Source organism: Egretta garzetta, unplaced genomic scaffold (assembly GCF_000687185.1).
Source record: "Egretta garzetta isolate BGI_Z169 unplaced genomic scaffold, ASM68718v1 scaffold590, whole genome shotgun sequence".
In the NCBI taxonomy this organism is placed as follows: Eukaryota; Metazoa; Chordata; class Aves; order Pelecaniformes; family Ardeidae; genus Egretta; species Egretta garzetta.
Window position 1 is genome coordinate 171,643 of NW_009258304.1, and position 13,108 is coordinate 184,750.

Genomic DNA, 13,108 nt, shown 5'->3' on the forward strand with positions numbered 1-13,108 from the left:
ATTCCTTCCTATGGCAGGTATGAAACCTACCCAAATTAAAATTAGAGCATTATTAATTCCTAGAAGAGAAAATCCCCAGAAGTGAATGTATTTTCTCAAACTGGAAGAACATTCCAACCACACTCTGCTTAAATAATCTGCTCTACCATAACCTAGGCAGTATCTGTCTCCCATATTTCATGCTGCAGCTAAATGCAAGCAGATACAATTCACTGCTTAAAGGAGGACCGTCACTAATTGCCATATGGGGACTCATTTGAACTCTTATAAGCAGCTAAATAGCTTCAAAAGGTTTTTTCATGTATTCATAGCTGCAAAGAGCACGGTATATTTCTTAGAAACTAAGATTAAGGGGAAAGATTAATGTCTTCACTTTTTATTTTGACCCAACATTTTTCTGTGTATGGGTTAGCAACCTTCCTAGAAAGTGGTGATTTTAAAACAAGATTTTGTCCAAGCAGTAGTCGTCCAATCTGATAGGAACCAATGTTCTATTGCATGTACAACATTTACTTTCAGCCTAGAGAGAGATGACCAAACGGAGCACTGCGAGAACCTACAGACAGCTCTTAGACTTGTTTACCGTGCTGCAAGTTTCTGTCTACACGAAAGTGTGGATCAGGAAGTGTTTGCAGCTGGCCCTCAACCCATCACTGTAGTTGCCCTAAGTGGCTCTACCTTTGGTACTGCAGCTTGGAAAACAAAATCTGTCATCTCCAGCTCTGTGCTGTTGGAGGCCTGTATCGTGATTACAGTGACACTAGGGTTGGTGTTTGACCTCTCAAAGGTGAAGTCAATCTTCAGCCCATTCTTGTTGTATGCAGTAATTGAGGGGATTCCTGCAGAAAACAAAAAAGCAGTAGATCTACAGGATCTGGATAATTTTCAACATCATAGAACACATTTATTTTACCCAAGACATGAAATCTTCTGAAGATTAAACACACACACACCCCGCTCCAGTGTCTGTGCCACACTTCACTCCCAAATCCCCCTTTTTCTTACTACCCCTTTTTTCCTCTTCTAGTTGGGTGCTGCAGCACCTTAGGCAAAGGCTTTACAGGCCCTAACCTGCAGCAATATCGTTGAAGAGAGGCTGCGATGAAAGTCCATCAAAAGGAGAACCTACAAGAAATGTTGAAGGATTATTACATAGCTGTCATGAAACGAAGAGTAATCACTACTTCTCCAAAGATCAACTGCTGCATATCATATTTCTTTACATGAAGCTCTACAAATCATCTGTGTTGTCATCCTCCTCCTTCCCTACTTTCACTAACAAGGACTGGCTCCTCTTGAGCTAGCAGGCATTCAAATGGAATGAATTCCTCACATCTCCCAACACTCTTTGGAAAGGCCCACAGCATTCCCAGGCTGGAGTGTGGAAATGCTCAAGTCTCACCAGCTAATCATGCAGAGTCAGCCTGTGACTTCATTCCCTGACTCCCACCTGTATGCTAATACAGATCTTGGTAAGAGTAAGTGTGAAGACTAGGATTTGATAGAAAGTGAAGAACTAGTCAGCCCTCATCCCACCCCAGGACTGAAAATGTAGACTTTTAAGAGATGCAGCCTGCTCACCTGTCAGGTTGAGGTCTCCCAGGAGATCAAGGAGCTCCCCACCAGCAGAGGCTGGCTTGCTTGTAGGTGCAGTGGGGATTACAGGTGTTATATCACTTCCCCCCAGCAAGTCCAACAAATCATTTGCCTAATGAGAGAGCAGATGTAATAGTTACATATTCAACTTCCTGCTACTTTCCCTTGCAAATCTCATGGATTCTACCTGCTCTCAGACTGAAGACCAATAGAGCTGCTGGCCAGTCAGAGAGGTTCTTAGTTTGGCTATGGTCCCACGCCCCACGAGAGATCCAGCATCCATGCTCTTGGGACCACAGATACAGAGAAGGGTGAAGTTCCTGCACACTGAAGCAGGTTGGGGGATGTAGGGCTTTACCCCTCCCTGCTCTTGCACTCCCCACAATGACCTCTTCCACACACCCGTTCTTGACACTAGAGCCATCAGAGTAGAGAGATGATGCAATCGTCACCAGGCCACGGAGGGGGAGGGAGATGGTCTCAGTTTACTGTTGGCAGCGGCTAGTAGTGTGGTCTGACAGGCAGTGTAAACTTATCCCAGATCAGTTTCCATTACCTGGCTAGCAGGCTGCAATCCAGAGGGTGGAGGCTTGGTTTCCAGTACTGCTGGCTCTGTCTCTCCGTTGGTCTGTACAATCTCAGTTGGGCCATTTGTGGTGATTTTCTCCATTACTGGCATTCTCTCAAGCAGGGCTGGCCTGAAAGAAGCTGACATAGTTACACTGTGCCATCTTCCTGGATCCCAATCCAAATACTCAGACATTCAGGAGATGATATACACAGAGCAACCTGCCTTTTCCTTTTAGCTCCAATGCAGGGGAACTAACGTGACTTTTCCAAGAACAATTTGAGTTGCTGTGTGGATCCCATGGAAGGAGAGAAAAGAGGAAATCACAAGGATGTTGTGTCCTACACATAGTGAATAGGATGATACCTATGGAAAAAAGCAACTGCGAAGAGCCTTTGAAAGAAGGTTTGGAGCCCCCTACAAACACAGGCAATATTTAGTGGCACCCATTTTCTCTCTGTCCTCTCGTCTAGGCTCAAATGGATGCTCCTCCATCCAATGGAATCTTACGGGAAGTTTTTAAGGATGAATGAAGTTAATCCCCAGATGATCTCCAATCTTATGATCGTCACTGAATAGAATCTGTGGTGCTCCTATGTATCAACAATTAACTATTGCACATAGCAGATTAGTGACTATTCTGCAAAGAGTTACAGCTTTAATTATTGCAACAAAGCAGGGTTCTAACTTTCTCAAAGAAGCAATCACTCCAGCAAAGCAATGATGAATGCGGACCTCTCAACGATAAGATGTAAGGAGGTTAGCATGCTCACAAATGGTAGACCATGGATGCTGAGTGGTGCAGCATGCCTTTGCCTGCAGAATTTGAGGTTTTAAACAGATTCTACAAGAAGATACAGTAAATTTAAAAGATGTTCTGAAAAACCGAAAAGCATTAACAGTTGGAAGAATTACCTCAAGTTCAGAGCACAGCTTAGGAGGACAGGTCAATGGATCTCTGCATGTTTATTCCAAAGACATTTCAAAATCAGTTTGAACCTAATGACTGTGTAATGCTAGCATGGTAAAAGCTACCTGTAGACACTCAGTTAGCAAATTTAAGATTTAACACCTAGAAGTAAAAATTAGTCAAGTTAAAGCTCAAAGCAGGGCAAATGTTTTGGCAGGGAAAGTCCCTGATCACAGAACAGTCTCCCAGGTTATGTTAAGTTCTTAAAACACCCACTAACCCTAGAGGTGAGGGAGGGAGGGATACGAGTTCCTCTGTAATCCTGCCAAAATCACCAGACAAAACTCTCAAAGCACAAAGTGTGGTACACAGGATATCAGAGTAGATTATAATGATCCTTTTCAAACACCAAAACTCATCAGCACTTACCTCATGTGATCATATTTCTTGAAAAGTGCATTATATTCCACTGCCCTCTGCTGTAGCTCCACATCAATGCTGCTGCCATAAATGGAAACTACCTTCTTAATGCGACTGTGTGAGGATAGGGGGGAAACAAACAAAACAAAACAAAAAAACACACCATGGAATTAGCAGCAATAAGCAATGGATTAGCATATCATCCCAAAGACACTATCTGGCCTTTGCTCAACAGGTGTCCAGTGTAACCCATTCTGTGAAAACAGCAGTGACTGCTGTTTTAAATATCTATAGAATAGAATCGTTGAGGTTGGAAAAGACCTTTAAGATCAAGCCCAACCGTTCCCCTAACCCTGCCATCCCACCACTAAATCCTGTCCCTAAGAACCTTGTCTGCCCAGCTTTTAAATACCCCCAGGGATGGGGACTCGGCCCCTTCCTTGGGCAGCCCCTTCCAGTGCCTGACAGCCCTTTCGGGGAAGGAATTTTTCTTGATGTCCAATCTAAACTTCCTCTGGCGCAACTTGAGGCCATCTCCTCTTGTCCTATTGCCCGTTACCAGGGCGAAGAGACCCACACCCACCTCGCTACAGCCTCCTTTCAGGTAGCTGTAGAGAGTGATAAGGTCTCCCCCCAGTCTCCTTTTTTCCAGGCTAAACAACCCCAGTTCCCTCAACCGCTCCAAGACTTGTGCTCCAGACCCCTCACCAGCTTCGTTGCAGTATCCATTTTTGAACTGTCTCTTCACAACAGCATCAGCAGGTGATTAACATATCACCACAAGGTATATCGTAAGAAAACTCAACTACCCACAGCAAGAAGCCATCAGTAGGAAAGAAGACTATTTTTCTCTCCATCATCTGAAAAAGGAACTGCAAAGAAGAGGCCACTGAAAGTAAGGACTTATCTTCCCCATAAAGGAGCTTTCAAGCAACAGCACCACAGATTAAGTCCCTACACAGTAGAGGACATGCACAGAGAAAGCAGTACAAATCAGTGCAAATCTTCCACCCTGCAAAGGAGGCCTGTAAAAGCCAAAAAATAACAACACAACTCTTGTAAACGATGGAATCGAAACGTGTCCAAGGACTCCTACTGAAGACAGCTGATACCAGTGTATTTGTAAGAAAGCCACGTGCGGTACAACATCAATGAGAACTCACTTGACTGTGCAGGTGAACCTTGTGGAAAGCTTCATGATGGCAGTGAGAGCATAGCCTCGTGTAACAGATGCAGACATATTTGATATCAGGACACTTTCTAAAATATCAAGAACTTCATCCTCTGTTACCTGAAAAGGTACAGAAGGGTTAGGCTGAGACAGAGAGCAGCTTTGCAGCAAGCCTTCCAGGGCATACTGTAAAAACCTGTCTCTCGCCTAATGGCCACGTCCCCAACTTCGTGAGCCTGTAGCATATGTTCAGAGCGCGTGAGACACAGACGCATCTAGGTAGAGAACTTACAAAAATACAGTTCCTGTTCCATACACTGAAGAGCAGGTTTATCACCAAAATACACAGCTAAGATCCTAGCAGATACTCTGCAAGCTAGGTTAGCACTGAAACCACACTGCTCTGCTGCTGTGAGCTGCACTCCTCGCAGAGAGTGTCTAATGTAGTCCATGCCTGTAGCATGGGAAGGAGATTCCTGTCCAGGGTCCATCACCATCATGGACACCAGTGCTAAGTAACTGTTGCAAGCATTGCCCTCACATAGCCAGCATCAAACAGCTCCAGCCTCAGCCAGGTACACAGTCATTCTTTCCCAAGCTATACCTGTATCGGTTCCTCCTCTTCACACTGACCAGACACCAGAAGATCTCCATACTCTCCTATGCACCAAGAGGCCACTTGCACCAAGGGCTGCTGTTAGAAGGAAAAAATCAGATGCTTCAGAGATAAATGTATGAGAAGTTAAACCATAACAATTTCCCAGAGCAAGTATAGCCCTCCTTCCAGCCAAGGAAGTTCTCCACAGCAGAAGAAACAGGAATATTTGATTTGATCAAGACTTCCTGAAGAGAATTTAAGAAAACAAAAAGAACATGAGCTTATAGGAGACATGCCTCCTCTGCAATCTGCCCCTTGGAGTTAGACAGCGTGATGTTGATTTACCTGAAGGTGCTTAGTAAACATGCTTATTGCACTACAACAAGGAAACTGAAGCTGGCTAGTCATGTTTGGTATTACCTGGGAGTAATCACCAAGGATGGCTTTGTAGAGTCTCTGCACAGTATAGGCATGCATCTCCACACTATTAGTTATTAGCTGAATCAGATTGGGAACAGCATCATCACGAACATAACTTCCTGCCTGCAAGAACAATTATGTATTTGAGAGACAAATAAAAGTTGTTAGGTTCACTGTCCAACTTCTCCGTAACACCCAGCATCTGCTGATATCCTTCACAAAGGCCACCCGATGTGCGTGGAAATAACAATCAACCTCCTCATCCCCAAGCACTTTATGGTTGGTTTAGAGCAGGCTCAGACAGGTAGAAGTACAGGTCAGCACGTTCCCAATGAGCTCAACTATACCCATACTACAGATGTCCTGAAGTTGTCAAGAGGACAGAGCGTGGGCATAAGAAGCCTGTGCTACAGAAGGAAAAAAGAGCAACATAGAAAACTCCCCTGTTAAACAGAAGGCCTTAAGTCCAAGACACCCTGGGGGTAGAATGCAGCTTATTCAGTCACTTGCTCAAAGCCAGGCTCTATGCCAAATAAACACAGGATCCAGGAACTTGCCTGCATATCAGTCTTTGGTTAGAGGACAGGAATACAGAGCTCAGAGGGAAAAGCCCACCTTAAGGCCAGGCAATACACAATGTGGGGCAATACACAATCACACAGCTTTGGCACTGAAGGGAAGATGTACACTGTTCAAAACCTGTTCTGTTTAGGCACTCCTCTGGCACTGAGAGTAGAGCATGCAAAAAGAAGGTAATTAAGTGAGCCCAATCAGGTCAGCTAAGTGGGAATCCGCCTAGCCAAAGATGGCTGATGCCATCTTTCTGTGTTAGTTCTCGTAAGTCTGCTAAACTGAAAAGGGCATTTATCTGTAAGAGCCCACAGTAGGTAGTGTAATGAATACAGCTTTATAAATGTTTCTCTAGCAGCCAAGAGAAGGAAGTTATTTTATTGAAGGAAGTAATCTGAGAGCAATTCTCACAGCCAACCTTCTATTGGAAATCAATTCTCAGTTCAGAGGAATCTACTTTTCTCTGTTTCAGGGTGGTAAAATAGCACACAAGCCAGACCTGCTTCTGAATGAACTTCTCGAATTTGAACACTAGTACTGATAAACTAAATCTCTTTCCATTCTTTTGCCTCGAGGAACACACTGCCTACCCAAGCTATCAAGATCTCTTCTCTTGTTTGCCAAAACACTACTGCAGGTTCACCTCAGCTATGATGTTTATAAAGAAATTCATGTAGGTAAAGAGCAATAATTAAACCCAAAGAAGAGGAACTAGAAAGCTGTTGATACAGTTTCATTAAAAAAGCTTTGATAAACTCAAACCTGGAATAACTCCAAGAAATTATTTCACCCCCTGTCTCTTTGCCAGTCACATAAGGCTGCGTTGACTCTCCCCTGAAAGCACTGTACATTGGAATCACAGACAGCACGAGAGAAGCTAATGTGATTACTGCAGTAGAGAAAAAAAACCCACTGCTACACACCATATTCTTGTGTGCTTCTGAAATCATATGTTTCTCCTAAAAAACCCCACTCAGTCATATTTACTGAGTTTACATATTTCTGACTGGCTGCCTGGGGTCACTACCATTTAAGTACAATTCCTCTGTGTATTGCAGCATTTGTTATCTGCCAGCCTTTATAGACATCTCCAACCTGATGATGTGTAACTTCCTACTGAATTAAAAAAATTTTATGTAGTCACACACAAGAGATGCAATCTCACTCACCGTTGTTAAGACTCTCATAATTGTGTCTATGTGCCAACGTTTGGAAGGAGCATATCTGACAAAATTAAGAAAACAAGTTAGAGCAATAACCACTAGCCTTCAACACCAGCAAGAAAAACCCATCATCATCAGAACCTCCCCCTTCAGTTACTTCCTGCTCCACTGCTTCCTGAGGGGGACACCAGCAAAACACACCCAAAAAGCCCCACAAAACAAAACACCACACACTTCACGTTCTTTGACTTTTTTTGTATTACCGCCGACATCGGAAAGCTGAGTGAATATACAGGTCTGTGTAATATAGCACAGCCATACCTTGCACGTACAATACTTCAAAGTCAGGCTGCTGATTAAAATGAGATCATCTCACAACTAACCAGAGAGAATCTGTGTGTGTGGAGGGGCCATAGGGCCAGGACGTCAGCACAAACCTGTTGCAAAGTGCAGCAGAAATCAATATACTAAACTGGTTCAGCGATATGAGGACTATCCATACGCAACACACTTGTGTGTCCTGTTCCTCAGAGTGGGTTAAAACCACAAACCACGCACACATCAGCAAATGAAGAGATGATCACCATTATCTCTTGGGGGGTGAGGAGGGGGAGGAACAACACACAAAATGCTCATAATTCCAAGGATGGACAAAAAATTAATAGCAAGTAAATTGACCCCATACTTTTCAGCTGCAAGAAATATTCCAGATGCACAGTCTGCCTTGAACTCTGGTTCACAGGAATCTAGGAAATACAGCAACTCCTTCATCATTCCACGGACATTGTTCCCATTAACAAGAGCAAAACTCAGTTCCATTGCACGCCTAGAGCAAGAGACAGAAAACCAATAAAGTATCTCCACCTAGTGAGGTAAAAAAAAAAAAAAAAACAAAAACCACCCACACCACCAAAACCCACCCCACACACTAAGTCCAGCAACTCAAATGCACTTACCTTTTATTTAAGAAGAGAGCAATATTTATTAATGCTGCAAGAACAGCCTTCCACATGAAATGTACCAGTATTTTCCTGTTCAGGAGCAGACAGTAAATACCCACCCCCAAAAAAATAAGGGAGAATGATGGTGTGGGGTGTTCTAGAAACATCTATCCAGATGTCCTAAAGGCTAGAAGTATCTTTCAGCAACCAGAGTCCATCAGGGTTAAGGTCTGGCTGTCCAAGTATTTGTAATCACGTGCTGGTTGTTTCTGACGCACAACTGCAATAAGTAATCTATGCTACAACACGCTTTCTCCAGCTTCAGGGATCCAGAAGAGACCTGTTTCGATCTCCGTGTATTAAAGATTCAAATACAGTAGAGATTTAAAATATTAACTGATAAGCTTTATGTACCCTGTCAGATAGACTATGTAAGATTTCTAGAACCCAAAATTACCCTGGTGCTCTTTTCACACATGGCCCCCCCCTTCCCCCGCAAGTTGACACCACAACTAGAGACAGCATACTGGCTCTTTGCTATTCCTTGCTGTATACATCAACAGGTCAGAGGCTAGCCCTTAGCCCTTCCACTCGAAGCTTCTGTAGTTGATTCTAGCACAGAATGAAGACTACTACCTTCAAATGTGATTGATTTCTGTACAGTGTTGGCAATTAGTCATGTTAAAATGCATTAAAACAAGGCATTAAGACAGCCTCACTAAACAACCCTGACTGTTCTTTAAAATTGAGCCTTTGCTATAATCCAGAACCCAAACCTCCAAAAGTTGTGTCTGCTTCACACTATCAGGAACTTTATTCTCTGCCTGTCACTGAGCCTACCAGAAGACAAGAAAGATCCTCACAGCACACCAAAAACTTCCCCCCCATTGCAGTTATCTTTTGAAATAATCTAGACAGTTGCTAAACTACTTTATGTGTACAGTGATTTTGTACTGCTTGTTGTGCAACAGATCATGTCCAAAGTTATACCAGAAGGCCTAAAGTCTATTTTGTAATATATACTTTCTTCAAATAGATCAGATTTCAACGTGTGTTTAACTCCAGCAATTTTCATTAAAATCATAATGCTGAGATGCATGAGTTACTCTGTCATCCTTTCATACTGGCAGCAAACCCATCAGCAGCCCCCCTGATTCTGTCTTGTTCCAGCGTCAAGATTGCCAACCTACCACTACATGGACACAGTTATTTTTTCCGATTGCTCAGTATTTTCCCAATGTTCATGAAACAACAACTTAGACCATGCACATGACCCAATCCAATGGTACTGGGCACAAGCTATTTGTTCTCAAGAATTTGAAAACACCTAGCCAGCACTGCTTCTCAACATCTCCCTAGTTATTATTGCAATAAGGATTTCCACAGAATTGTGAACTGTAAATGTGTTATTTTGCTTTCTACCCAACTAATGCCCAGGGAGCTAGAAGACACAGAGGTGTTCAGAATTAAGGTGGAAATACATAACTGAATTGTTACCTTTCGTCATCCAGACCCGTGGCTGTTGAAGACCTATAACATTATTAGAATTGTTTTCATCCCTCCAATTAGTTCCCAACTCCTTACACCTAACCCTACTGGGTTACAAGTTTTCCATGTTTGTGTTTAACTATTCAGTCACATTATAGCAGATACATCAACAGCGCAGGTACGCAGAGGTACTCTGCAATCTTAATACCAGGCATTTATCTCAACACGTATTGCTTACCTTCAGTCACATTACACGGCTCATTTCTGTCACAAAATTCCTAATCATGTAGTTTGATCATATTAAGCAGACAGACAAAAAGACTTGAATTAAATGGCGAAGCCATTCTGAATTATACTACATGGACCAAAGACGCACTGCAATAGTTAAAAGATTATGAGAACAGGCCATGCTTCAGATAACCAAAACCAGGTATCCTGTCTTTCCCTCAAGTCCCAGCCCTTGCAACTTGCTACCTGTGGACTCTGACATCCAGTCAATATATTGCTTCAATGAAGACAGTGCATTGTCAGCAGCACGAGTGTCAGCACGGCAACATCATGCTCTGCTGATGGATCACTCAAAGGCTTCATCCTCCAACAGCACTCAGACATGAAGCTTTTCCTAGCAGGCACCAGTGTGATGCTTCTGTTGCCTTCTATCCGAAACCTAGCTGCGGCTTTGCTATTCCTCAACCTACCCTCATGCTGCCTCTGGCACTGAACAGCAAAAGCAGCCTGATTTGCTCAGCATCTAAGATACAAATTTGTGTTTTGAGATAGATTGCAACTGTAAACATAGATTAAATGATACCCATTACATAACAGGTACAACCAAGTTTCAGAAGTGAGACAGATCCAATTTCTTTCCTATTCTGCACAATAATAGGCTGAGCAGTCCTGTTAAAAATCTAGATCTGATTCAAAGATGTGCATAAATTTGAAGAATGCTTATCAGAACGAGTATCCCCGATATATCCAATCAGTTTGGCAACACAAAGTATATTCAGGATGTGATGACAGCTCAGCGAAATGCTGGCGTGCAGCAGCCAGATCCCACAAGAAGCAATAGGGATGCAACCATCCCCATCACTGACACGTCTTGTGCTGCACTGAACTCAGACCACCAGTTATACACAGAATAACGACGAGGAGGAGTTCTGCAAGAAAGAGCAAGCAGCTGACAGACTTAATTTAGAAGAGCAGTATTCCATATAGGTTGAGCAAAAGTGAGATCAAACAATTCAAGTGTCAGACAGAAACAGGAGAAAGTTGCCATTGTGAATAAAAGGACCATAACAGAAGTAATGAGGAGAAACAGAGGAAGAAGTCTAGAGCGTGTATTAGAAAAAAAAAAATCCTGTAGTGAGAAGTAAGGTTGCAAGCTCTCCCATTGCCCAGCAACTTCCAGCTATTTAAATGACAAATGAACACCATGAATGCATAACAGGATGTGGTTTGTAAGCAAATTATCTGAACAACCAAGCAAGTCTGAATTCTACCACTGCCTAATCAAATTTAATCTAGAATACATTATTTGTATTGCTTAACTGCTTCAAGACAACATGGCACTGCCTGTTTCTCTGGGAAAGAGAAGCAATATGGAGCCTGTCAGAGTAGCTTTGATTAGGATCATGTTTTGTGGAGGCTTTCCATCTTGTTGTGAACGCACATCTGATCTCCATTGACTCCATTTTGGAAAAATTCAGGCAAACAGAAAAAGCTTTTTATCCAATCCAAGATGAATAAAATGTAGAAGCAGCTTCCCAAAGAAGGTGGCTGCACATCTTCGTTACCTTCTTTGAAGTATGAACCAGCCTGTGCATTAATACCAGTCTCATTTACAGAACCCCGAGGTTATTGTCATTTTCCCCTACGCCCTGCTCACTTTTCCAAGGCTACCAACCTTGAGAGTCTATTTCACTGGTATTTCAATTACCTTTTAATGGAGACATCCAGATCCTTCAGGCAGTCCACAATTGTGCTTCTGTGCCGCTGTACTGCATTATGGTCTGTCTGCACAGTTTTCAACAATGATGTCAAAGCTACATATCTGGGATAAGGACATATGGTAATAAATAGTTGACAGTAGGCATGTACTTTCTATGCACAGACACTCATCCCCAAAAATCTTAAGTCTTATTTTGCAACAGAACAGGGTTTTCTTGTACTCAGTAAGGAACGGAAATCTTCTAGGGGACTGCCTGGCCTATCTTCAATGGTGAATTACTGTACTAAATTGCAACATGCCAAACATCCTGCTGCCCAGACAAGCTCCTGTCCCAATCCCTGGGCTTATGTCCATTGTCCAGCCTTCACAAAGATTTTTGAAAAGACAAGGCAATTAAAGATTAGACCTCTGCAGATCAAACTAGGATGAGTTGCAATTCCCAAGGCTGGAGTCTTCTACCTATACCATGATTTGCAATCAAAATGCCTAGAGATGGGACTTAATTCCAGCAGTTGCAGTAATTCCATGTTTAGATTCATAGTGACCAAAGCACAACTTCCTTGTTGACAACAGCACACAATCAAAAAAAACACAGCCTTTGCCTAATTTGCCAGATCTCCAATGCTAACTCTGATTTGAATATCACCACAGACCAGTTGGAACAAGACAGAAGAGTCACAGGTTTTTGGAAAAACACTTGACCAGATTAAGAAATCACATGTTAAGAATTAGACCATACACCCAAACTCATCAACTAAGACGGGCAGGGCCACAGGCAAGATTTCCACAGAGATAAGAATGTACCAAGAAGCAGCAGGCTGGACAGTCACACTAACCCCAAACCCAGTACTTCTCAATGTGGTCTTCCTGGCAAGCTCTACTTCAGCACAATCTTTGTGTAATTGTTTCTCACAGATTTTAAACTGGGTATTGCCAAAACATACTTCATACAACTTACCTAATATTTTTGTCATTGTTTAATAAGAAACGGCCAAGGATGTTAATGGCTAACACCTGCAGAAAGAGTCAGGAAAGGTCAGTGATCAAAAAAGGCTGCTGGTCTCTTCAGTGTTTCAAGATGATTTTAAAGGCAATGTGGCAAAGCTACCATTGCAGTTCTTGGCCAAAAGCATAACAAAGGACTCTAGAAAGCTGACTAAGCAGAGAAAAGACTAAGACAAACACAGCACAGTCTCTCTCCTGCACTCAAGGGAACACAGTCTGCGGGAGGTTTTGCCTTTTTATTTTTGTTATTTAAAAACAACCCCACAAACACCACTTTCTGAAGAGGCTACAGTCTTATATAGAGCCAATT

The 13,108-nt window shown here is 42.7% G+C and overlaps 1 protein-coding gene and 1 non-coding gene across 6 annotated transcripts in view; both read right to left on the minus strand.

The window, feature by feature from the left end:
- AP1G1 (adaptor related protein complex 1 subunit gamma 1) overlaps positions 1 to 13,108 on the minus strand; it is a 36,144-nt gene that overhangs the window by 5,689 nt on the left and 17,347 nt on the right. For 2 of the 5 annotated variants that reach the window (XM_035894406.1, XM_035894416.1), the window contains 10 exons: positions 12,752 to 12,807; positions 11,782 to 11,895; positions 8,102 to 8,242; positions 7,423 to 7,477; positions 5,684 to 5,806; positions 5,270 to 5,359; positions 4,658 to 4,785; positions 3,504 to 3,608; positions 2,153 to 2,294; positions 1,449 to 1,708 (listed from right to left, as the gene is read on the minus strand). In XM_035894406.1, the coding sequence (XP_035750299.1) occupies positions 1,517 to 1,708; positions 2,153 to 2,294; positions 3,504 to 3,608; positions 4,658 to 4,785; positions 5,270 to 5,359; positions 5,684 to 5,806; positions 7,423 to 7,477; positions 8,102 to 8,242; positions 11,782 to 11,895; positions 12,752 to 12,807 (1,146 nt within the window). In that variant the 3' untranslated portion in view covers positions 1,449 to 1,516. Of the gene's footprint in view, positions 1 to 678; positions 840 to 1,071; positions 1,126 to 1,448; positions 1,709 to 2,152; positions 2,295 to 3,503; positions 3,609 to 4,657; positions 4,786 to 5,269; positions 5,360 to 5,683; positions 5,807 to 7,422; positions 7,478 to 8,101; positions 8,243 to 11,781; positions 11,896 to 12,751; positions 12,808 to 13,108 lie in introns of those variants that run through there. The other 3 variants (XM_009638894.2, XM_009638908.2, XM_035894413.1) reach the window with 3 other exon arrangements.
- Positions 10,364 to 10,450, minus strand: LOC118452305. Its single transcript, XR_004842042.1, has one exon. It is a non-coding gene; the product is annotated as a small nucleolar RNA SNORD71 (small nucleolar RNA).